This window comes from Chrysemys picta, chromosome 4 (assembly GCF_011386835.1).
Source record: "Chrysemys picta bellii isolate R12L10 chromosome 4, ASM1138683v2, whole genome shotgun sequence".
NCBI classification, from domain to species: domain Eukaryota; kingdom Metazoa; phylum Chordata; order Testudines; family Emydidae; genus Chrysemys; species Chrysemys picta.
The window spans coordinates 29182136-29206965 of NC_088794.1; the positions used below are offsets into that span (position 1 = coordinate 29182136).

General features: G+C 45.9%; 1 protein-coding gene across 1 annotated transcript in view; it reads right to left on the minus strand.

Annotated features, from left to right (window-relative positions):
• Positions 1-24830, minus strand: part of LOC103305709 (NACHT, LRR and PYD domains-containing protein 3-like) — a 58385-nt gene that overhangs the window by 32156 nt on the left and 1399 nt on the right. The window contains exons 2-6 of the mRNA XM_008175124.3: positions 15450-15546; positions 14585-14888; positions 9949-11674; positions 4413-4502; positions 651-821 (exon numbers count right to left, since the gene is read on the minus strand). Of these exons, the coding sequence (XP_008173346.2) occupies positions 651-821; positions 4413-4502; positions 9949-11674; positions 14585-14867 (2270 nt within the window). The 5' untranslated portion in view covers positions 14868-14888; positions 15450-15546. The remainder of the gene's footprint in view (positions 1-650; positions 822-4412; positions 4503-9948; positions 11675-14584; positions 14889-15449; positions 15547-24830) is intronic.

A 24830-nucleotide genomic window follows, 5' to 3' on the forward strand; every position in this document is an offset into this window, starting at 1 on the left:
CTGCAGCATGTTTGAGACAGGCATCGGACTGCGAGTCGACCTACACCCTGACCATGCAGAGCTCCCTGCAGCACCACCATGCAGCAAGGGCAGCCTCCTGTATGAGGCCAAGAGCCACCGCTTCACCTCCAACCCCACCTTCAACTGCATGGACATCCAGTGCTACACTGAGGATAAAACAGAATAGTGAACAGCTGCTGATTCAGTGAGCGCTCTCCATCCCGTGCACTGCATGAGGCAGGGCTCCTCTGGAACAAATAGTATGTGGTCACGTAATTAAAGAATGCTTTGTAATGCATATGCACAGGGCAGCTGAATTAAGGGTATCCAGGCAACTTTAATGCCAGCATTCCCTAACTTCTGTGCTTGACTTTACAACCTTAATGCTCTTTTAACATAGATATAAAACAAAAAGACCCCACCCTAATACTTATTCCTGAAGTGCAGGGAGGGACTGTTATTAGTGTTCCAATTTGGACCTCTCTCTATTTCCATTTTCCAAATAAGACAAGCTCTCAGACTGTTATGAGTCACAGACATGTCAGGGGCTGGAGGGACACTCACCTATGTACCTGAAAGGGAGCGGACATCTTACACCATCCTCACACCCTACTGAGTTCTTCGCTTCAAAGAAACTTGTAAACACTCACCTCAGTTTCTGCACTTTGCAGTTTGGATGTTTCAGTCCCTCACACAACAGTTTAATTCCTGAGTTTCCCAGGACTTTATCTGACAGGTCCAATTCTGTCAGGGTTGGTTTTGTATTGAGAACAGAGGAGAGATCCCTGCAACAACTGGCTGAGAGAGAGCAATTCACAAGCCTGCAGGAGACAGATAAACAGAAGAGGAAATTAGTACTCCTGTCTGTCCAGTTCCCTCAGTGGGTACCAGTGACTATCTACAAAGATTCCTTTATTCTGGGAATAAAATCACAGTGCTGTAGTAGTGGATGCTAAGGACCAAATACTATGGGGGGATTTCAATCCACATGCATCTGTAGCTCTCATTGATTGCATGCATATGCTATTCTAAGCCAAAGTTCCCCAACTCCATCCCCTGAGTAGAAACACTTGGGCTTCTCCTACTAAAAAAAACATGATTATAAAGGAGGGGTCAAAGGAGTGGAAAGTAATGGAGGGAAGGAATCTCAATGGTAAATAATGAAATGCTGCTGCACTGGAAGATATATTACAGTTTTGTGGATAGGGGGAACCCGTTCTTCTCTCTTGCTACATCATTTCTACTTAGCACTCAGAAAACAAACCACCATCCATGGAATATGTAGTATTGAACATTCACGCTTCATAGACCGGCTCAGTTTTGCCAAGTCTCAAGCCCCACCTTCCTCTCCTAGTACCCCGGGACACCAGAAAAGACTGGAATTTCTCTAGCGAGGCCAATCTGATGGATTGTAACAACAGTTTAACTGTAGGCCTAGTTTTTCACCAGTGCAGCTCCCCTCGTGGCAGACTGTCTGCCAGCATTAGTAACCATTGCTTGGGTGATTGTCAGTGGAATACTTCCAATCCCTGGAGAAGAAGGGCGAAGCCATGACACGGTAACGCAGTTCCATACCTGGCTCAAGGATCGGTCCTGTGAGAAAGGCTTGGGGATGTTTGACCCTGGGGAGGCATTCATAGAAATGGGATTCTTTGATGCATGGGCTAAACCTGAGCACCTGGGGTACTAACCTTTGGGGATCAAGGCTGGCACAATTGATATGAGCGGTATGTGGTGCCAGTGCTAGTTTTCCTTCTTCTCCCCTGTGGCTTCTGCCCAGAAACTTGCCCCAGTTACATCTCTGCATTCTACAGCATCAAGGCAACACACAGGGGCAGCAAGGGAGCTTTAGTTCCAGCCTAGTTATGTTCTGGAATGGAGGACGAGGCCCATGCTGAAGTTCCTCAGAACCCAGGGACAGGAAGTGTCCATCATCTAGTGCTGCCTCTGACCAGGTGCTTTCTGAGACCCTTACATGCCCCATCCACATCCCCTCCCTGGGGATCTATTCCTTCATGTGGAGCTCTAGGATCATCACAGCCTTAAGGTTCCAAGTCTCTGTGGATCTATTAGCCCATATGGACTTCCCCCATCCATGGAGCTGCGGAGCTGACCTCACTGTTGCTATTTGAGGAAGCCTCATCTTCAAAGATCATCAACTCCAGGGAAGATTCACTCCCAGAGACCATCCATCTCTCAGGTCATGGCACCCCTCTCCCATCACCATTGCCTCACAGAATTCTGAGCAGCATGTGAGGAAGATCTAAAAGGATGTTAATAAAGATCTAAATGTAGAATAATGATGGAAAGAGAAGATAGTAGTGCCCCAAATCTCCAAGCAGAATTGCAGCTCCATTGTTTTGGGTGCTCTACAAACAAAGATAAGACAGTCCCTACCCTGGAGGGTCATAGTCTCAGAGAAAAAAACTGATAAAGGGTTAAGGATGGGGACAGAACATACAAACAAATTAACTTAGTGATAGGGAACTAAAAATTGTGCCACTTTTGTTACTGCTGGGTGTTTTGTTTTTTTAAATGTGAAATTGGGATAGAGATGAGGAATGGCAGGAACATCTGCATTAATAAAAGTAAGGAAGTAGGAAAGGCAGGAAGAGAGCTGCCGTCTTCAGCCCCTGGAGAAACTGCAAGATCTTCTTTCACAGTCGCACCACCAGATTTAAAAAAAAAATTACAAGAACTTTTGGGAAGACTTGCAGACAATCTTGATCTAAAGCTGTCAATGGTGCAAGAAAAGGCCCAGCACCTCCTTTCTGATACCTATTAGCCTAAACAGGGGTGGACTGTTTCTAATAATGAAGGCATCCTGAAGCCAGCTCAAGTGTCTAGCTTATACCAACAATCATCTCCCAAATCTATGTGAGCAGGTTGTCTCTCTCAGGGCCATCCACCTGGGTTTGAATATTTCTATTCCCACCTTCTCCCTTGATCACTGTAATAGCGGTTAATAGAAGTGATGGCAAGCTAGTGCTGCTAGATCTGTCCCCAAGGATGAGTAGGCCAAAGGCTGGATCTTCTAGGCAAATGTCTGCACTCTAGATGAAGACGGCCAACTATCAGACAGCACTGGCTGAATAGGATTTCCTCACTTGGAAGAAAGATGGCAAGAAGCAGGTGAATGGGGTTGTTTTTGAATGTCAGCAAGTAGCCACACATGCCTTTCATGCCAACAAAAGCGTCTTGGATGCTGTGCCCACACCAGTTACAGCAAAGACAGTCTCATGGCCTAAGAGTTCAGGTCCAGCTGTCCAGACCATAACTGAAGACCTTTTCTGTAAAGGTTTGGGATTGTTCAAGTGTCAAACAGATGAGACCTTTCAAAACCATAAGGGCTCCATGGCCACGCTGAGGCCACCTGACCTGTATGTCCCCTCAGTGTGCAAAAAGCCAATGCTCTTCCATTTCCATTCCCACCCTCTAATGGGCCAGAAAAGCTGAGAGATATTCATTCCTCTGCCAGGCACAAAACCAGGAATTCACAGCAATGACCTCAAGTACTCCGGGAGTTCCTCTACTGGACCATGTGCTAAATAGGGGATATGATGTTACAACCGAGATTCCCAAACTAATTTCTGCCCAAACTAATTCACATCCTCCCGACTTCGGGGACCAGCTTTTCTTTATCCAGAGTTATATATATTATATAATTATCCGGCTGTGTTCTCTTTTGCAGATCTCAGGAGCATGGAAGCTTCTCCCCCAGCCAAACGACTCTTGGGTGTAGGAGCAGAATGTTTTCCACAGCTAGAACCCCTTGTCAGAGGGGATCGGACTGAGCCCTGGCCTGGCCATGTCCCGAGCAAAATGCAAGATCGTCTCTTTGCTAGTAAGACCACCAGTCAGTGTGAGATGGTGAGAGATGAGAGAGTAAAATGAAGAAAAAGAAAGAAAAAAAAAAAGATGGGGTTGGGATGGGACAGAGATAGAAAAGGAGACAAAAATCCCACCCCCCCGAAACACCCCACATTTGAATCAGGGAGAAGTTAGGCCAGATGGGGATACATGAATGTTAAATAAATAGACATGGACAGGGATTAGATACCCTGACAACAGGCACCTTAGAAATACCTATGATTAAAATTGCTCAAATAATCTTTCTTGCCTTTTGAGTCTTCTCTGACCTCAAGTAATTTCCCCTGGACACATGGCTTACCTCAGTCTCTCCTGCTCACCTCTTGGTTGGTAGCTGGGTTAAATGTAATTAAACTGCTAGGCTGAAACTAAAGCAACCCCATGCAAACTGACGGGAAATTTAAACAGATTTCTTAGCAGCTAGACAGTTCATATATGGTCTTTGCACCTGCCCTGGCAAAGAGGGCTGCACTGATGTAGAATTTCCATGATAGCATCAATAATAATGGGATGTTTAAAAGGAGAAAAATACAGCTACTTACTTTAGTTTCTTTAATTTACAGTGTGGATCCTTCAAAACTTGACAGAGCAGATAAATAGGCGAATGCTTCGGCTCATCCCAATGTTGTATCCTAAAAAGAGAGAATAGAAATGTTCTATGTTGTCATCTCGGGACAGATTTTAATTCTATTTCCTGAACATTAAAACGGCCCTTCGTATGGCGCGATCATACACTATGTATGAGTTACTCTACAGTTTCAGTTCATTGAAAATACCCCCCAAACAATGTGTATATAGCACATTATGATGTACTTTAGATACACAGTCAAATAGAATAGGTTCTACTAAGTGTAATCCATTCATTTTTTGGATTTCTATGATGCTGGTCCTTTGAGTAGTTAAATGACATTCTAAGGACTCTCACAAATGGGAATGTCACCAGCATTTACAAGTTTTCGTGTTGGGCAGTAACTGTTGCATCATTTCTGGAGATAAACACATTCATTCCTATTTTATTTAACCAGGAATGTTAATTTACCCATAAAGATAAAAGCCAATAGTCTGAGTATTTGTTTATAACTTTACATACGCTGGCTATCACTTGGTATTGGTAACTGGTGTTACACTTTGTGAACTTGCATCCCTATAAGTAACTAGAAATGGTGGTTTATTAGTTCCTGATCCCAAAGAGTACAAGAGGGCAAGTTAATTTTAAGGCAGCATCTCCCTAAGAAATAGTTCGGGGGAATAGTGCAAAACTTAAAGAATATTCTGATGAACTTTAAAGTAAATTTACTTCCATTGTGTTCACACAGCTTTATTGTTCATGTTCTAGAAATATCCTAGCAAACAAGTTTACAGACCGGAATGTTGCTGAAACCATGAATATTACAAAATGTTTGCATGGAAGAAAAATCTGAATTTGTAATCCTGAGCTTTCATATTGGAATTCTGGTTCTAATGTTTATGCTCATCCATACACGGAACAGAAACCTGTGAGATGGCCCATGTGTCCAATCAAAATGAATAATTTTGAACGAATACATTTTAACACATATATTGTTCAAATAATCGGGGGGGGGAGACAAATATTAATTGTAAACCCAGCTCGAATAAGCAGATAACGATACAGATTTGATATTTTGTGTGGCACAGTCATTGGCTCTGCTCTCCTCCTTCTATCCTTTTATTTGCTCCAGCATCCCAGTTCCTGATCTATCTTTGTGCCATTCTCACTCCTTCCCTCACCTGTCTCCTCAAGCTCTCCCTTCTCCTCAGGTCCATGTCCCTTTCACTAAAACAGTACCTAGCTCTAATACAGCACTTTGCACCCATAGATCTCAAAGCTTGTTTTCTGGAAAGAAATGTTTATTAATCAATTTACGACCTTTCTGGAGCTGGCAAGGCAGAGATTCTCACTTTCTGCATACAACAGCAACATCCTCTATATGCTGCTCCCCGTGTCCTTCAGACAAACCCTACAAAATGCCCCACCCTGTTCTCTAAGGAACATCACCTGTTAACCAAAATATAATTATTTGCTGTATTTTAAGTGTAAACAACATCCCAAATTCACCTCCAAATATCATATTTTGCAACAGAAAAATAATTTCAACAATTAATCCAGGATCCTAACACTAACATGTTTTTCTCCCATATGGGGTATCACCCAATCACAACCTTAAGACGCACAGCCCAGACCTCTACCACCTCAGTGCTAGGGTAAAAAAACCTCTTGGGGAAGAAATACCATTAACCCCTGTGGGTAGGCTTATAGAAGGATTAGATTTTTAACAGTAAATGTCAGTAAACATCAATTTCACCCTGGTTATACTGGTCATTACAACAATTTGTAACACACCCTACTCCTCCATCCTATGACATCAGGGTTGTTAATTGCCCATTTCATTTGAAGTGGTCTCTTATAACATATGTGAACCCCTTATGCTTGACAATCTGTCCCAGCTTGTATTTCAGATACAATACTTTGGCTACCTTCCCCAGACATGATGTGCTCTGTAAAGCTCAAATCTTGTCCCTTCCATCAACAGAAGTTGGTCTAATACAGGGATCTCAAACTCAAATTACCAGGAGGGCCACATGAAGACTAGTACATTGGCCCGAGGGCCACATCACTGACACTGCTTCCCTGCTGCCCCCGGCCCTGCCCCCACTCCACCCCTTCCATTAGGCCCCGCCCCTGTCCTGCCTCTTCCCACCCCCATTCCAACTCCTTCCCCAAAGTCCCCACCCCAACTCCGCCCTGTCCCTGCCCCTATTCCAACCCCTTCCCCAAATCCCTGCCCCTGCCCTGCCTCTTCTCCGCCTCCTCCTCTGAGCACGCGGCTCCCTGCTCCTCCCCCTCCCTCCTGGAAAGCGCTAAGAACCTCCCCCAGGTGGGACATGCCTGGAGGTAGGTAGAGGAGTGGGGATGCGGAGCGCTGGGGTGGGGGGGCCAGCGGGGGAAAGGAGCTTGGTGGCCGCAGGAAATAACTGGGGGGGGGGCAAGGGGAGCTTGGTGGGCCGCAGCTAATAGCTCCGCAGGCCGCATGTTTGAGACCCCTGGTCTAATAAAACATATGACCTCACCCACCTTGTCTCACTCATATCCTGAAACCAACACAGCTACAACAACACTGATTTCCCCATACACACACAAACTGATGAAAAATATTTCCATCAATAATAATAGAAATTTACAGATAGGCAAAGTAAGAAAAATGCTGCAGAGTTTGATTTAAAGATATTTTCTCTGTATATTCTGATATGTGATTTTAACAATTTGTACTTCAACTGTTATATAGATTTAACTTTTTGAATCTCACCATCTATTGTCATTAAATAGATATTGTCTAACTCCCTTCTCATAATATCCACAACTCTGAACACTTAAATTCATCAAAATCTAAATAATAATAATAATAATGCTCAAAACACATAATTTGCACAACTCTGAAAAGTTAAACTGATGAACATTTTAAAAGCTTACAAATAAACATTGATATTATCCATCAAAACTGTACAAATATAAAAATCAAATGCTGCCAAGTCTATCTATGAGGAATGGGTCAGAGAGAGCTCGGCAGCTGAGCATGAATTAGCACTAGAACACTGGGGGGGGGACAGGATTGTTAGACTAGGTTCTGTTCCTGGGTCTGGGTCTACTATAGTCTACTTAGGTACAGCAAATTTAAGTACAACAATCCCCTTTTTTTGGGTGTCTACTGGGAGCAAACCTGGAGTTTCTCTCTGAAAACATGAGCTTGTACCACTTGACCTAAAGCGGTGGTAGTCAATAGGCAGACTGCCAGCCAAATCCGGACGGACAGATGCTTTTGAATATAAGAATGACCATACTGGGTTAGACCAAAAGTCCATCTAGCCCAATATCCTGTCTTCGGACAGTCACAAATGCCAGGTGCCCCAGAGGGAATGAACAGAACAGGTAATCATCGAGTGATCCATTCCCTGTCGCTCATTCCCAGCTTCTGGCAAACAAAGGCTAGGGACACCATCCCTGCCCATCCTGGCTAATAGCCATTGATGGACGTATCCTCCATGAACTCATCATCTAGTTCTTTTTTTTAACCTTGTTATAGCCTTGGCCTTCACAACAGCCTCTAGCAAAGAGTTCCACACGTTGACCATGCGTTCTGTGAAAAAATACTTCCTTTTGTTTGTTTTAAACCTGCTGCCTATTAATTTCATTTGGTGACCCCTAGTGTTTGTGTTATGAGAAGGAGTAAACAGCACTTCCCTATTCATCTTCTCCACACCATTCATGATTTTATAGACCCCAATCATATCCCCCCTTAGTCATCTCTTTTCCAAGCTGAAAAGTCCCAGTCTTATTAATTTCTCCTCATACGGAAGCTGTTCCATATCCCTAATAATTTTTGTTGCCCTTTTCTGAACCTTTTCCAATTCCAATACATCTTTTTGAGATGAGGCAACCACATCTGCATACAGTATTCAAGATGTGGGCATACCAAGGACTTGTATAGAGGCAATATGATATCTTCCGTCTTATTATCTATCCCTTTCTTAATGATTCCCAACATTCTGTTCGCTTTTTTGACTGTCGCTGCACATTGAGTAGATGTTTTCAGAGAACTATCCACAATGACTCCAAGATCTTTCTTGAGTGGTAACAGCTAATTTATACCCCATCATTTTATATGTATCATTGGGATTATGTTTTCCAATATGCATTACTTTGCATTTATCAACATTGAATTTCATCTGACATTTTGTTGTCCAGTCACCTAGTTTTGAGAGATCCTTTTGTGGTTCTTCGCAGTCTGCCTGGGACTTAACTATCATGAGTAGTTTTGTATCATTTGCAAATTTTGCCATCTCACCGTTTACCCCTTCTTCCAGGTCATTTATGAATATGTTGACCAAGACTGGTCCCAGTACAGACCCCTGAGGCACACCACTATTTACCTCTCTCTATTCTGAGAGCTGACTATTTATTCCTACCCTTTGTTTCCTATCTTTTAACCCCAGTTACCAATCCATGTGAGGACCTTCCTTCTTATCCCGACAGCTTACTTTGCTTAAGAGCCTTTGGTGAGGGACCTTGTCAACGGCTTTCTGAAAATCTTTTTATTTACGTATCATTATACTTTTTATTATTTTCTCTGGAGTCTGGACCTAGACCAGGAAATTTGGACATTGACAAAAAATAATTAACTACCCTTGACCTAAAGTATCACTACTGTTAGCACAGATGCAGTGACAGACTCAAACTTCTATGTGCCATAGTCTCTGGAGAGGAGCAAACATCTATGCCGTGTGGACATGCATCACACACAGAGAGATTTTGGCCCTTTTCACCTGCAAAGCAGATGAGTGTCTGTCATCTTACTGGGTTCCACTCCCAGCTCTGCCCGCTTTGGCCTTGTCCAACCTCAGTTATCTTAGCTGTGAAATGGATGAGTGAGTTCACCTCGCCTAAGGGCCTTTGTTAGAGCAGCCAGTAGAAGATGGGTATTAGGACTCCTGTGCTCTTAGCTGCTATCTCAGTGCACCTTCCCCTAGGCTACAGTGTAGTTGGTGGCACTTTCAGTTTAAAAAAAAATATGCATGATGTTGCACTGATTGTGCAGAAATGTGTCCCAACAGCTCCTGGGCACTGAGCACTCCGAGGACAGCATCCAAACTATGAAAGCAATTTACACCATCAACCTGGAAGTCAGCAACTAGTTTTACCCAGCTACTGTGTTTAAAGGCAGGGGTTTGTGGGTGTTATGTTCTGCAAGGCCAACGTTCTTTCTCAGACATTCACTGAGTATAGGCAGAAATGCCTGTTCTTGAAATTCAGTGTTTAGTGAAATTTAGAACAGGAAGGACAGCTGAGTTTGGATAAAGAGAATCTGAAAAAGATAATGACTTATTTTTTCTGCCGTATTGAGGAGGAGAACATAGTTTTACACTGGGGGCATGGATATTCCCTGTTTCTTTGTAGTGTCGTTGTACCACAATGATGGACTTTGCAAAGTTATCAAGACACAAGAAAAATAATGTTTCATCTGTTAATTAAACTACAGATTTCTGAACTCAGGTGATACTTACTGATATAGCCACTTCTGTCGTCTTGGAAGCACATCTTCCCCATGGTCCCCAAAAGCAAATGTACAGTAAGATATGCAAAGTGACTCCAGTCGATGACAATTTTTTACACAGAATGAAAAAGCCATTTGATCCATTTGAGTAAGTTTATTTGAATCTAACGTTAGTGCAGTGACATGATCCAATGCACTTTTCACAAAGTTTTCTTCATCCATCTCAAACATGCAGTGAAACTCCTCAAGGTTATAAATACGACATGTCTCCTGATCCACATTGGACAAAGGTAAATATTTTTGTTGGTTTGTTTGAACCCACTTCAGCAAATCTGGCTTAATTTTAGGTGAAATTTTACAGGAAAATTTTTCCTCCATGATTTGCATTATTTCTTCATTTAAGAGACCAAACAGGAATCGCACTGTTAACATTAAGTAATTTCTAGAGTTTCCATAGTTTTCTAATAATGTTTTCACATCTTTCTTGGGAGTCCCTGAATCTTCCATTGTTTCTTCATCTTCCTCCAGCACATAAAACAAAGCTGCAAAAAACTCCTGAAAGCTTAAGTGAATGAAGCTGTAGGCATTCACACAGTCAATATCTTTTTGAAAAATGTTCTTATTCAAAGACAGGGGGAAAGAGTCAGCTTGATTTAAGCCAAATTTCTTGAGTTCTGCTTCCTCAAACAGTATCTTCCGTTTCCAGATGCCATAAGCAGCTAAAGAACAAAGTCCCCTCAGGTTAGCTTGCATGTGTTGCTTCAAATTGCTGCTGAGAGGCTTGACTAAATTGGAAAGGTAGAGCATGTACACTCCAGTGACTGACTTTGAAGTTTGTGCAAGATCCTCACCTTTTTCAAGCTGTTGTTTCACAATAGTGCAGATGATCCAACACATGATGGGAATAAAACACATAGTGAAGAGAATGTCATTTGCTTTCACAAATTGTAACGCTTGTCTTGCTTGTGTCCTATTTCCAAAGAACTTGTGGAAATATTCTTTCCTGTCAGCTTCAGAAAACCCCAGGATCTCTGCATAACGTGAGCATTCCAAACACTGCAAGAGTTTCTCCAGAGCAGTCAGTCTTGAGGTGATTAGCAAGTAGGATTCGGGAAGAATCGTTTTCCTGAATAAACTGCTCAGTATGATTTCCACTGGCTTCTTCTCCCAGGGATCAGAGCACAGATTTTCTGTCTGATCAAAAGAGAATCTCAGTTCATCAAAACCATCAATTATGAACAAGAGTTTTTCTGGCTTCATCAAAATCTCATTAACTGGGGCATTTGTATTAGGCCAATTTTTAAAAATCATGTCAACCACACTTCCCTGCTCAGTAAGGTTTGTTTCTCTGCAGTTTATGTAGAAAACATAATCAAACTTTTTCTTATAGAGTTCCCCCGCTGCCCAATCGCACATGATCTTTCTTGTTGTCATCGTTTTCCCAATCCCTGCAGCTCCCAGCAGCACAACAATTTGTGGTGTTTGTCCTTGTTTATCACGTGTAAATAGGGTGTCTATCGTAACTGCAGAACATGCTTGTTTAGTCTTGATTTCTTTGTCTCTCTGACTCATGGCCATTATTTCATGTTCTCTCTCCTTTGCATGATGAGGGTCGTCTAGAATAATCAGCTTCGGATATCTTCTGTTTAGAATCACATTGTCAGTAGTAAGACTCATCATGTTTTGTATGACTTCATACTTGTTTTTGACATCATCTTTATACTTCTTCCTGTAACCTAAATCAGTACATGATGCATTAGAAAAGACTTGATCTGTTACAATAAAACAAATAATAAATAATGGTACCTGAAACTGATATTGCACCTATCTTCAAAGAATCCAGAAATCATTTAACTATGGGCCTGATTCTGCAGCCCTAACTCAAATAAAATTGCCCCACTGAAATGATTTGTGTGAATAAGGACTGTGGTGATCACTTTACCCCCCACTGTAATGCAGCCACCTCTTGGGAGAAACCTGGCAAACTGTTTATCAGTTCATAGCAACACTATACAACAAGTTAATGTACAAAGTGCAATTGAAACAGTGCTGGGAATTTAGGTGGAGAAAAATGTAACTTCATAAACTAGAAATTGCCCAAGGCACTTGGGTTTGAATAAAGGTGCCATAGTGTCTTTATTGACCACAATTGGATGCCTCCAGTTATCTTCTTTGCTTAGGAGATGGTGCCCCTAGCAGCAGAACATCCTCTGGCACCAAGCTGGTGCATTGGTTCAGTACTGACCCAAAGAGATGTTGTGCCCACATCTGTATTAGAAGTTGCCAGAGGTAACAAGAGTCCCACTCAGCCCATTATATAGAATTGTTTGTAAAAGTCAGCCAGAGTTGAAAATAGAATGGCTGATACAACTGAAGTGTTTATGGTCTAGAAGACCGGTGCTGAAAAGCTCCTGGTAAAGGACAGGTTGGCATGACAGAGCTGAGAGACTCTAGACATGGGAGGAAGTGTTTATAATTGAAATGGCCAAATGGCGTTGTGGTCAGTTGATTTTGCTGGCATGAGGTTGCTCCCCGTTTTGAGTACTCTTTATCTTGGGGCAGAGGGGTGTCAATAAACAGGGCAGTGGGACGTATGGATCTTTACCATCATAGGTGCCATCCTTGTCATTTCCCATGATCCACCATGACACTGTTGGACCTTCATCATCCTGAGCCTGAAAGCCACCCTGACCAGACTGAGCCCTTTGTGTGCATTTGTCTGGTTTTAAAAGTATTTCAGCAGCAACACAAAGGCATTTCCTGGGGACCGATGCTGGCTGCTGCCCATTAAACCCTAGGAAATGCTCTTCACCTCCAGTGCTATTACCACAGCCACCATTGAAATCTGTTGCCTTTGGCAGTAGGTAGCCTTATTGCTGAATTCATGATATTCCCTAGACTAGAAAATAATAAGGAAACTCTGTGCTAAAAGTATGATCTGGAAAGGTGTTTGTTCCAGCAAAGAATCCAAATGAAAAAGCAGGAACCCAATGTACTTAGGAATATTTCCCATGTAGTTATCAGTCACTTTATGAAGTTCTGTTTGCGTAATACAGCAAGAGGCGTCATGTTTGCGTGACCTCTCTGTCTGTTTCTGTTCTGCATTGGTCTGCACTTTACATAATGAATAGGCTGCATCATCAGGAAAACAGAACAACTTAAATTGGGGCAGAGTCATTTAGGTGCATTTGTAAAGAAAGCAAGTCTCCTTCCAAGCAGTCATGTTTCTAAGCAGATTAGGTTGAACAATTAAAGGTCCTGTCTCAATTCTGCCTTAGTGCAGGAGGTGCACTAGATGGCTGACGAGAGCCTTTCCAAACCTAGGGAACTAAGACAGACACAGAGAGCAGCAGAGGGACTTTTATTTGGGACAATTATAATCAAGACAGAACTACTGGTTTGGAGGGTAGTATAGTATTTACTATATTCAATTCATATAATGCTCATTGCTCAATCAGATGTTATTTTACAAAAATAAGTTTGAAAACAATTTACATTATCTTTTGTGGGTTGGAAAGCGGATATTTTATTCCCCTTAGTTATTAACAGATGCTCATCAAAATAAACTAAAACCTATAGTATATTACTATGTTCTGGTAGGATCTAGAGCCCCAATTGGTGATCACGGCCCCATTGTACTAGGTTCTGTGCAAACACATAAGAAAAAGACAAATCCTACGTGAAAAAGCTCACAGACTAAACTAACAAAATGCCCCCTGCCTTGTGCTCTGGAGGCAGCTAAACTCTCCCCCTGGGGGACTGTCCAGGGGAGTGAATTCCCAAGGCCTCTGGAGAGAGCCCCATTGCCAGCCCTGCAGCTTTCATCCCAGGGACCCCGGGCAGGGCCAACCCAGCTGAGCTCTTCTGTCACTGTGGGGAACAGGGGCGAGGAACAGGAATAACTGTAACAAGGTTGAATTTAGCTCCATCACAGACCATATGGATTCTAACATTGCTCCACTAATGCATGGATCCCCACTGGCCCTGGCTCTTACAGTCTTGTGAGACACTGCAAAGCGGCCTGGAGTCTTTGGAACCGCAGCTCTCTATGTTTGCTGGCTACCTGGCTGTTTGTATTGCACTGAATTTGTTTCTTTAATGAAAAAGAGCCTTGGAGATATAGTTTGTGCCTGGAACCCCAGAAGGGGCCCCATGGGGCCCCATCAGCTGTTTGGTGATAATATCCTAGGCCAGGATCATTTTCCAGTTACAGATCCTCAATTAGAGAAGCCTGGGGGATGTTCTAATTTACACCAACTGCCAGTGGCCCCCTAGGAACAGTCCCGCACCTGGGGATGCACTCTAGTTACGCCGCCTCCTCACCGCCTTCTGTCCATGACACTCCCTCTGCACCACTACATTGGCTGTCCACCCACTGGGAATCCCCCACACTGGGGGTATCCTCAAATGGAGAGATGCAGGCCACATCTGCTCCCCTCATGACAGCTGTGTGGTGAAAAGGGAGTAGAGTAGGTCAGAGCATCTGGCCGACCACTGGCATCCCGGCTTAGTGTCCCCTGGCTTCCTGATTTAGAATTTGGCATTTGTGCCATCAGCCTGTTTCTCTTTCTGCTCTTATTGCTGCTGGTCTGGGGCATATTCCAGGAGGAGACTCCCAGGTTTTAAAGCGGCTATAGGTTTCTTACCTTTCTCTTTTCCTTCTCTGAGTTTAGCAGCAGAATCTCGGAGGTCGATCTGAGTGAAAGCGTCTATGGTTACATCTAGTGCAGCCTCTCCACCATAGAATTTCATCAGGAGGTTCTTAGTATCTATCCTGTTGGCATTGTCCAGACAACCTCGAGGGATGTTACCTTTCCCCTTAAGGGCAGAGTGTGATAGTTTGTCTTTAAATCTTTTGAAGTCTCCCTGAGAAAGGTTGTCGAGGGCATGTACAAGCAGGTCACTGATTCTGCTGCTTTGGTTTCCCATCACTGGATATCAGGAAATGAACTAAAATACAATGAAAAGTCCATTTATTAATAAGTAATATAGTAGAGAAAACAAGTGCAATCTAGTGGCCAGAGTAGATCACTGGGGCACATATCTCCTGGGTGCTTTTCCTCATAAATGACTCACTGGACTTGGTCTCTCTGTGTCTCAGTCTCTCCATCTGTAGACTAGGGATAATCATATTCCTCTAACTCACAGGACTGTTGTGCAGCTTAGCCAGCATTGGTAAAGCCTGTTGAGGTTTTAGGATGAAAGGTGCTAGAACAACAACAACCCAAACGAATTTCAAAATGCAAGGTTGGGATGCCCTAAATTAATTACATTTCAGAAAACAACCACTCAGTCTGGAATCTGCACATCACAGCCCTGGGGAATCAGGCCCCATGTACTGAGACACAGTGCTAACTTGTGATGACCTCAGGAGGTTTTTTGCATAGCAGAGCACACCAAGTGAACGGTAGCTGTGGTAATTTCTGCCAGTGATCAGGCCCCATACCCTGAACCTATAAACTAACTAGTTCCGATCAAAATTAGCCCATCCCAAGAGAGTGACTTACTTACCATTCGCCCGAAAGCTACTACAAACAACATCTGATGTCCCTAATTAGAGTTGTTTCTCTTAATCTTCTTGATGCTCAACCACAGATGCACAGGGCAGCTAGAAAGAAGAACAGGAAATTTGCTCAAAGTTTATTTCCACAACAAAGAGAAACAAAAGCATCTCCAGTTAAAGCTAGTCTTCAAAGCTTTTTGAATTTCTAGAACAGCCCTCATAGGACAGCAAGTAAGGTTCTAAACCTTCCTGGTGATTTTTTATAGATATAAAACCTTTTCTTGGTTTTTATTCCTTCTGGAAGTTTGTCTTTTGGCTACACCCCTTTGGCATCAACAACTGGCACAACTTTTTCAGTGATCTATTGACACCACAAACTCCATGGACTTGTTCATCTTTTTTCACCTCCCTCATATTCTGTGTTGGGAGAAAATAATGTAGTAGCTTTAACCAAGCAAGTAGCAAGTCTAATCAAAACAAACAACATATAAAAAGAGAATGATTGAGTATTTGCTCAATATTCAAATAGCAGTGATCTCAACAGATGGTGGGGCTTAAGTCCTTCTCACTTGTGTTTTTCTGAGGTGGAACATTACCACTATTTTTAATTTTAAAACATCATGAGAAAGAGGGGCTTGGGAAAAAAATAAATGAAGCAGAAGTGGACCTTCATGGGCCAGGAATATCATAAGCTGAAAAAGTGAACCTGAAACAGCTTTACAAGTCACATTCACAGTGACTCAGGAGGAAGTTGCTGCTTGATAAATGGAGGAAGGGAGGAGGCATTTCTGATGAACCCCTGTGAGATTCTTTATCACTGCTATCTTTCTGGGGCAATCCCCTTTATTCCCTCGAAGATCAAATAAGCTCCACTTGGGGTGCAAAGCCCCCATCCCACTGGCTCACACCCCAATGCCTGGCACTATTTGAGGCTTTGTGTTCTTATTTGGAGAATTTCTCATGTTTGTTGTATTCGTTTGCAGCTCCCCGAAGCCCATGTCCCAATGGAAAAGTGGAAACAGGACATCAGCCGTTCATTTCAGCAGAGAAATGAGAAAAAATGGTGACAAGGGATCTGCTAGCCCCAATCCTTTTAAGATGGAAATACAGAGGGTGGTTTCTGCCTGGTTTTACAACAAGGGACCAGATCCTCTGTAGGCGAGGTCAGCACAGCTCTGTGGATGTCAATGAGCAATCCTCATTGACACCAGCTGCAGATCTAGGCAAAGGACTGTTCATGTCTTGGTAACGACCCAGGGTCTGGGAAGAATGCAACAAGGTGGCCCATATCATAGAATCATACAAATGGAAGGCTGCAAAGGGATCTTGAGAGGTCATCTAGTCCAGCCCCCTGCACTGAGGCAGGACCAATAAACCTAGACCATCCCTGCAAGCATTTGTCTGATCTGTTCTTCAAAGCCTCCAATGACAAGGATTCCACAACCTCCCCTGGAAGCCTATTCCAGAGTTTAACAACCCTTATAGTGAGAGTATTTTTCCCCAATATCTAACCTATCTCCCTTGCTGCAGATTAAGCCCATTATTACCTGTCCTACCTTCAGTGGACAGGGAGTACAATTGATCTCTGTCCTCTTTAAAACAGCCCTTAACAATTTGAAGATTGTTAACAGGTGCCCCCTCCCTTCCCCCAGCCTTCTTTTCTCAAGACCAAGACTATGTCTACACTTAAAATGCTACAGTGGCACAGCTATAGTGCTTCAGTTTAAACACTATCCACAACGACTAGAGGAGTCTCCTGTCGCTGTAGCAAATCCACCTCCCTAAGAGAGGATAGCTAGGTCGATGGAAGAATTCGTTCGTTGACCTAGTGCTGGTCTACAGCTGGGGTTAGGCTGGCTTAACTATATTGCTCAGGGGTGTGGATTTGTCACACCCCTACGCAATGTAGCTGGGTCAACCTAATTTTTCAGCGCAGACCAGCCTGAAACATGCAGGTTTCCTCATAAAAGGTTTAGAAAAACCTGACCTATCATTTTTCTTGCTCTCCTCTGGAATCTCTCCAGTTTATCCACATCTTTCCTAAAATGTGGCACCCACAGCTGTTCACAGGACTCCATCTGAAGCCTCACTAGTGCCAAGTAGAGCAGAACAGTTACCTCCTCCATGGTTTGCATGACATTCCTGTTAACACACCCCAGAAAGATATTAGCCTTTTTCCCAACTGCATCACATTGTTAATTGATATTCAGTTTGTGCTCCACTGTAACCACCAAATCCAGCAGCATTACCACGTAGCCAGTCATTTCCCATTTTGTAGCTATGCATTTGATTTATCCTTCCTAAGCGTAGTACTTTGTGCTTCTCTTTACTGAATTTCATCTTGTTGATTTCAGATGAATTCTTCAAATTGGCAAGATGATTTTGAATTCTAATCCTGTCCTCCAAAGTGCTCGCAACCCAGCCATGGTGTCATCCACAGATTTCATAAGGCACTTCATCCACTTCAGTATTCAAGTCATTAATGAAAATATTAACTGGTACTGGACCCAAGACTGACTCCTATGATATGCCCACCCAGTTTGACAGCAAGCCATCGATAACTACTTTTTTAATATGGTCTTTCACCCACTATATATATATATATATATATATATTGTGACAAAGTTCCTCCTCTATCTTGGTGGGTCCTGCGCTTATTGGCGGATTTTCTTGCCTCAGAGATTCATCATGTGAGTTGGGAAACAGCCCAGAGACCTTCCCCTCTGGAAGAACCCACAGTTCAGGTCAATTGGGAGGTTTTGGGGGAACCCGGGCCCGCCCTCTACTCCAGGTTCCAGCCCAGGGCCCTGTGGACTGCAGCTGTCTATAGTAGGGTTACCGTATTGAACAAATAAAAAAAGAGGACCCTCCACGGGGCCCTGGCCCCGCCCCTTTCCCACCCCCAGCCCCGCCCCAACTCCGCCCCCTCCTCCCTCCCACTCCCAGCCATGCGAAAAGGGCTGCCCAAGTGCTACTGGCTTCACGGTTTGCCGGGCAGCCCCCAGACCCTGCGCCCCCAGCCGGCGCTTCCCCAGCGCAGCTGGAGCCCGGGAGGGGAAGCGCCAAGCCGGGGGCGCAGGGTCTGGAGGCTGCCCGGCAAACCGTGAAGCCGGTAGCGCTTGGGCTTTGGGCAGCCCCTATGCCTCCGGACCCTGCACCCCCGGCCGGGCACTTCCCCTCCCGGGCTCCGGCGGCGCAGGGTCCGGAGGCATGGGGGCTGCCCAAAGCCCGTAGCGCTCGGCTCTGAAACAGAGCCAAAGAGTCAGGGGAGGAGCAGAGCCACCGCGGCCGGAGGCTCTGCTCCTCCCCTGACTCTTCGGCTCTGTTTAAGAGCCGGGCTGCCCGAGCGCTACCGGCTTCGGGCAGCCCCCGTGCCTCCAGACCCTGCGCCCCCAGCCGGGCACTTCCCCTCCCGGGCTCCGGCGGCACAGGGTCCGGAGGCACGGGGGCTGCCCGAAGCCGGTAGCACTCGGACAGCTCGGCTCCTAAACAGAGTCGAAGAGTCGGGGAGGAGCAGAGCCGCCATTTTCCCGGACATGTTCGGCTTTTTGGCAATTCCCCCCGGATGGGGGTTTGACTGCCGAAAAGCCGGACATGTCCGGGAAAAAGAGGACGTATGGTAACCCTAAGCCTGCCTGCCTTAACTGGTTCTAGCAGGTTCCTGATTACTCTAGTGCAGCCCCTTCTCTGGTCACTCAGGGAACAGCAAACTACTCATCCAGTGACCAGTATATTTGCCCTCTGCCAGACTCCTGTACCTGGGTCTGTCACCATATATATATATATATATATATGGGTCCCTAAACGAGTGGGGTCACAGGGGGCCTAGATTTGCTTGCATCAGCCCTGCACACAGAGTGAATATCATAAGTGCTGCCCTAGAGAACATCCATCTGTTGAGGAAAGCAACATGGATACTATGGTCCCTCTCTCAGCTTAGTCTCCTACTGCAGCCGTTAGCCCAGACAAACTCCCCAGGACATCTCCTTCAGAAATCAAGTATCAGGGGTAGCCGTGTTAGTTTGAATCTGTAAAAAGCAACAGAGGGTCCTGTGGCACCTTTGAGACTAACAGAAGTATTGGGAGCATAAGCTTTCATGGGTAAGAACCTCACTTCTTCAGATGCAAGTGAAGAAGTGAGGTTCTTACCCACGAAAGCTTATGCTCCCAATACTTCTGTTAGTCTCAAAGGTGCCACAGGACCCTCTGTTGCTTCCTTCAGAAATGGCTCTTATACCTCAAAAAAACCTATGTTAAAGACCATTAAGGTTGCAAAGTCAAGCAATCAAAAATTAGGAAATGCCAGAACTAAGGCTAGCTGTGCCACCTGAATCCTGCCCCGTTGGGCAAGTGCACCACGATACAGTCTTTCCACGGGACCTGGCCCTCATTCAGTGAATGGGCAGCTAGTTAGTATTTCTTGTTATCCTCCTGAATCAATGTGTGGCCTCAGGCCTTACGCAACACACTCCCTTCCAAATTAATTTCTTTCTGGGTGTTTCTATGGTGCTCTCAACTTCATCTCTGAGGAATTAACCAACATGAATTAATTTATCTTCGCAACTTCCCTGTGAGGTGGGGGGTTATTATTGTCCCCATTTTACAACTGGGGAACTGAAGCACAGGGAGATTAGACTGTCAGGAGTATCCATTAATTTTAGTTGTTCAGCTTGGGACACCTAGGGCCCGATTTTTCCAAAGTACAGAGCATTGTCCAGCACTTCATGCATTTAAAGTACAGCTCCAGTCGACTTCAGATGTAATTGTGAGTGCCAAGAACTTCAGTAAATCTGGTTCAGGTGCCTCAGGCCAGACACCCAGAAAATGAGGAACACACAATTGTGAGCACTTTGATTTAAAATGACTTGCTGACCTCACACAGGAATTCTGGCAAAGGCAGGGATATAATCTAGCTTTTCAGGACAGTATGCAGCTGCCTTAACCATGACACCATCTTTTCTCTTCCTAGAATAAACTGCCTCATTCACAATACAAATTCCAGCGTCTGCCACAAATGAGGCCAGGGTCCTACAGACAACAGCAGACACTGCTGCCATGCTTAGCCAGAGAAAATCAGATTATATTGGGAGAGAAATTTATTCCATTGAGGACCAAGCTTTGAAAGAAAGGAAATTTAAAGCACATTAGAGCAAATATGACCATTCTCTCATCAGAACAGTCAATTGTTTAAGAACAGTAAGATTTCAGATACTCTATTCTGCCCTGTCTACAGCTGAATCTGCACTCAGTACTCAGGGCATGAAGGGTTTCTTGATACCTTTTACAAAAATGGAAATTCTAATATCCTGTTTTTTTAGGCTCTGAGGACAAGATTTTCAAAGTAACCAGTGATTTTTGAAATCCTAAATTGGGACATATTGAAGGGTCCTGATATTCAGAGGGTAGCACTTTCTGAAAATTAGGATCTTGTCAAATGTCTCAAATTGGGCACCCAAAATCACTATTGACTATGTAAGTATGTATCGACAGTGGAACAGTCATTGGGCCAGAAAGCGCAACTGTGAATGGCTCTGTGGTTAGGGCACCCACCTAGGAGACTGGAGACCCCCAGTCCCAAACCCCCTGGTCAAATCACTCATTATTTATCCACAGTGGGATAGCTTCAAGAGGAGAGATAGAGAGAAAGCCTCCTCAGAATATCCCATAACTCAGTAGTTACAGTGTTCTCCTGACAGATGGGAAGCATTGTTCAAATCTTTACTGCCCCTCTCACAAAGAGAGTGGAAAGGAACCTGGGTCTCACACATCCCAGGTAAGGGCTCTAACCACTACCCTAAAAGTTATAAGATAGACAACACCACTTCCTCCTCCGGCTGTTTTATGTAGCGCAAGGCAGGCACCTAACTAACTCCCTCAAGAAACATCTTAAGTACCTGAATTGCCTGATTCCCGTTCATGGATCTCTAAGCAGATAGGCACCTCCCTGCAGCCTGACTTAAGTGCTTGTCTCTGAGGGAAGGAAGGAGCTCACCCCAAACCCATGTCGTTGGCATCTCTAATTGGATAGATAAATTGGATGATATGCATCCGAAGAAGTGGGCTGTAGTCCACGAAAGCTTATGCTCTAATAAATTTGTTAGTCTCTAAGGTGCCACAAGTACTCCTGTTCTTTTTGTGGATAGATAAAGCACTTCGCCACCTAGTATGCTGGCCTAACCCTAGCCGGGGGAGCCGTACCCTTTATAAGCCTAACCATATCATGGGACACCCTACCAGCCTGAGGCCTAACGCTAGCTTGTAGAGCCCTATTCCCATAGCCCTAACACTAGCCTGGGAAACCGTACAGCCCCCAGACCTAACACCAGCTGGGATGCCCTATCCTTTCCAACCATAAACCTAATTCAGGGAGCCATACTGGCTCCAGGCCTAACCCTAGACTGGGGAGCCCTACACTTTGTGTCCCTAACCCTAGCTCAGGGAGCCCGACCAGTCTGAGAACTAATCCTAGCCCAGAGAACCCTATACTTGGTAACCCTAAACCGGGGAACCCTACAAGCTCCAGGCCCAAGTCTGCCCCTGGGAGCCTTTCTAACCCAAACCCCAGCCCCCTGCTATCTACCAAGGCCTAACCCTAGCCTGAGGAGCTCTACCAACCACAGGAATAACCCTGGCCCAGTGAACCCTACCCTTTATAACCATCTGAGACCTACCCCTTGTAATCCAACTCTAGCCTGGGGAACCCTATCAGCCCTGGCCCAGACAGACCTACTCTTTTTAAGCCTAACACTAGCCCGGGAGCCCAACCCTTAGTAATGCTAAACCTAGTCTGCAGAGACCTATTAGCCACAGGCCAAACCCTAGCACAGAGGGCCCTACACTTAGTAGCCCTAATCAGGGGAGCACTACCGATCCCAGGTCTAACCCTACCCTTAGAGGCCTACTGTTTGTAACCATAACCCTAGATTGACGATCCCTACTGGCCAAAGGCCTAAACCTAGCCCAGGGATCTTTAGCTTTAGTAACCTAATCCTACTCCAGGGAACAATTGGGGAACACTTTGGGGGGAGGGATAGCTCAGTGGTTTGAGCATTGACCTGCTAAACCCAGGGTTGTGAATTCAATCCTAGAGGGGGCCACTTAGGAATCTGGGGCAAAATCAGTACTTGGTCCTGCTAGTGAAGGCAGAGGGCTGGACTCAATGACCTTTCAAGGTCCCTTTCAGTTCTAGGAGATAGGATATCTCCATTTATTTATAACCCCAACTCTAATCTAGGGAGCCGGGTGCTTTTTAACCTTACCCTATCCATGGGAAGCCTTACTGGGCCCATGCCTAAACTTAGCCTGGAGAGGCCTACCATTATTTACCCTAATGCTATCCCAGGGAGCCCTAACCTTAGTAACCCTAACCCAGACCAAGGAGCCCTAACAGTCTAAAGTGTTAGCTGACTCCAGGGACCCCTAGACTTGTTCACCTAACCCTAAGACCAGGATTCCTACCAACACCAGGCCTAAACTGACTCCAGGGAGCCTTACTTTTGGTCACCCTAAGCCTAGCCTGGGAAGCTCTACTCATCACAGGCCTAAACCTAGCCTGGAGAGGCCTACACATTAGGGTTACCATACGTCCGGATTTTCCCGGACATGTCCGGCTTTTTGGGCCTCAAATCCCCGTCCGGGGGAAAATCCCAAAAAGCCGGACATGTCCGGGAAAATAAGGAGGGAGGGCCTGGCGGTGCTCTACTGGGGCTGCTGGGGCTGGGGCCGGCGGTGCTCGGCAGGGGCCGGCGCGGTGCTGGGCCAGGGGCCACTGGGGCCGGGGCCGGCGGTGCTCGGCAGGGGCCGGGTGCGGGGCCAGGGGCGGCGCGGTGCTCGGCCAGGGGCACGGGCACTTGGCCGGGGCTAGGGGCATGGTGCTCAGCCGGGGCCGGGGGCCAGCGCGGTGCTCGGCCGGGGCCGGGGGCAGGGGCACTTGGCCGGGGGCCGGCGCCCCAGGGCCCGAACCAGGCGGGAGACGCCGGGGCCAGAGCCTCTTGGCCTGGGCCGGCCGCCAGAGGGAGCCGCTCGGCCAGGGGGGCCGGACTGGGCCATGCCACACCCTGCCCCAGCTTACCTGCTGCCTCCCTGTTTCAGGGTTCCCGTGAACATTTGATTTGTGGGAAGCAGGGGAGGGGGAGGAGCAGGGGGCGGAGCGTTCAGGGGAGGGGCAGAGTTGGGGCAGGGCTGGGGGCGGGGAAGGGGCGGAGTTGGGGCGGGGCCAGGGCCCCATGGAGTGTCTTAATTTTTAAAAATTAAAATATGGTAACCCTACTACACATAGAAGCCTTAACCCAAGTCCAGGCAGCCCTAGCTATAGTAAATTTAGCCCTAGTCTGGGGATCCCTATTAACTAGGGTTACCATATTTCCACAATCAAAAAAGAGGACACGAGGGGGGAGGGGGGAAGCTCCGCTCTAGCCCCACCCCCATCCACTCCCTCCCACTTCCCATCTCCTGACTACCCCCCTCAGAACCTCCAACCCCTCCCTGATTCTTGTCCCCTGACTGCCCCCTCCTGAGAACCCCCCCTAACTGCCCCCCTAGGACACTACCTGTCCTCTGACTGCCCCAACCCTTATGGGTGGCAGGTTTGTAGAAATTTTGGTGGTGCCCAGAACCCGCCACCCCTCAACTCTGCCCCCCCCACCTGCCTAAGGCTCTGGGAGGGGGGTTGGGTGGGGGGAGGAGTTCTAGGGTGCAGGTCCTGGGCTGGGGATTAGGGTGCAGGAGGGGTGCAGGATGCAGGCTCTGGGATGGAGTTTGGGTGCTGGGTGCAGGCTCCGGGCTGGGACAGGGGGTGGGTGTGCAGAAGGGGGTGAGGGGTGCAGGCTCTGGGATGGAGTTTGGGGGTGGGAGGACATGCAAAGAAAGGGAGTGCAGGCTTTGGGAGGGAGTTTGAGGGCAGGAGGGGGTGTGTGGGAAGGGGGAGGGGTTTTGGGGATAGGAGGGGGTGCAGGGGTGAGGGCTGTGGATCTGAGGATGAGGGGTTCATGATTCAGGAGGGGGCTCAGGGATGGAGCAGAGTATTAGGAATCTCAGCCCAGCACCAACGCCCAGTTTTCAGAGAAGAGACTTCAATCAGAGTCCATGGCAGAGAGCAAACTGTCAGGCTGACCACAGAGCTCCCTTTCTCCCAAAGTTACCTCCACACAGAAAATACTTGTATAATAGAGCAGACAAAATCATGGCAAGAACCAATGGTTGGAAACTGAAGCCAGACACATTCAAGTTAGAAATAAGGCACAAGTGTCTAACAGCAAGGGTGATTAACCATTGGAATAAGCTACCAAAGGAAGTGGTGGATTCTCCATCTCCTGCAGTCTTCAGATCAAGGCTGGAGGCCTCTCTGGAAGATCTGCTTTAATCAAACAAATGGTGTCAGACCAGATGAT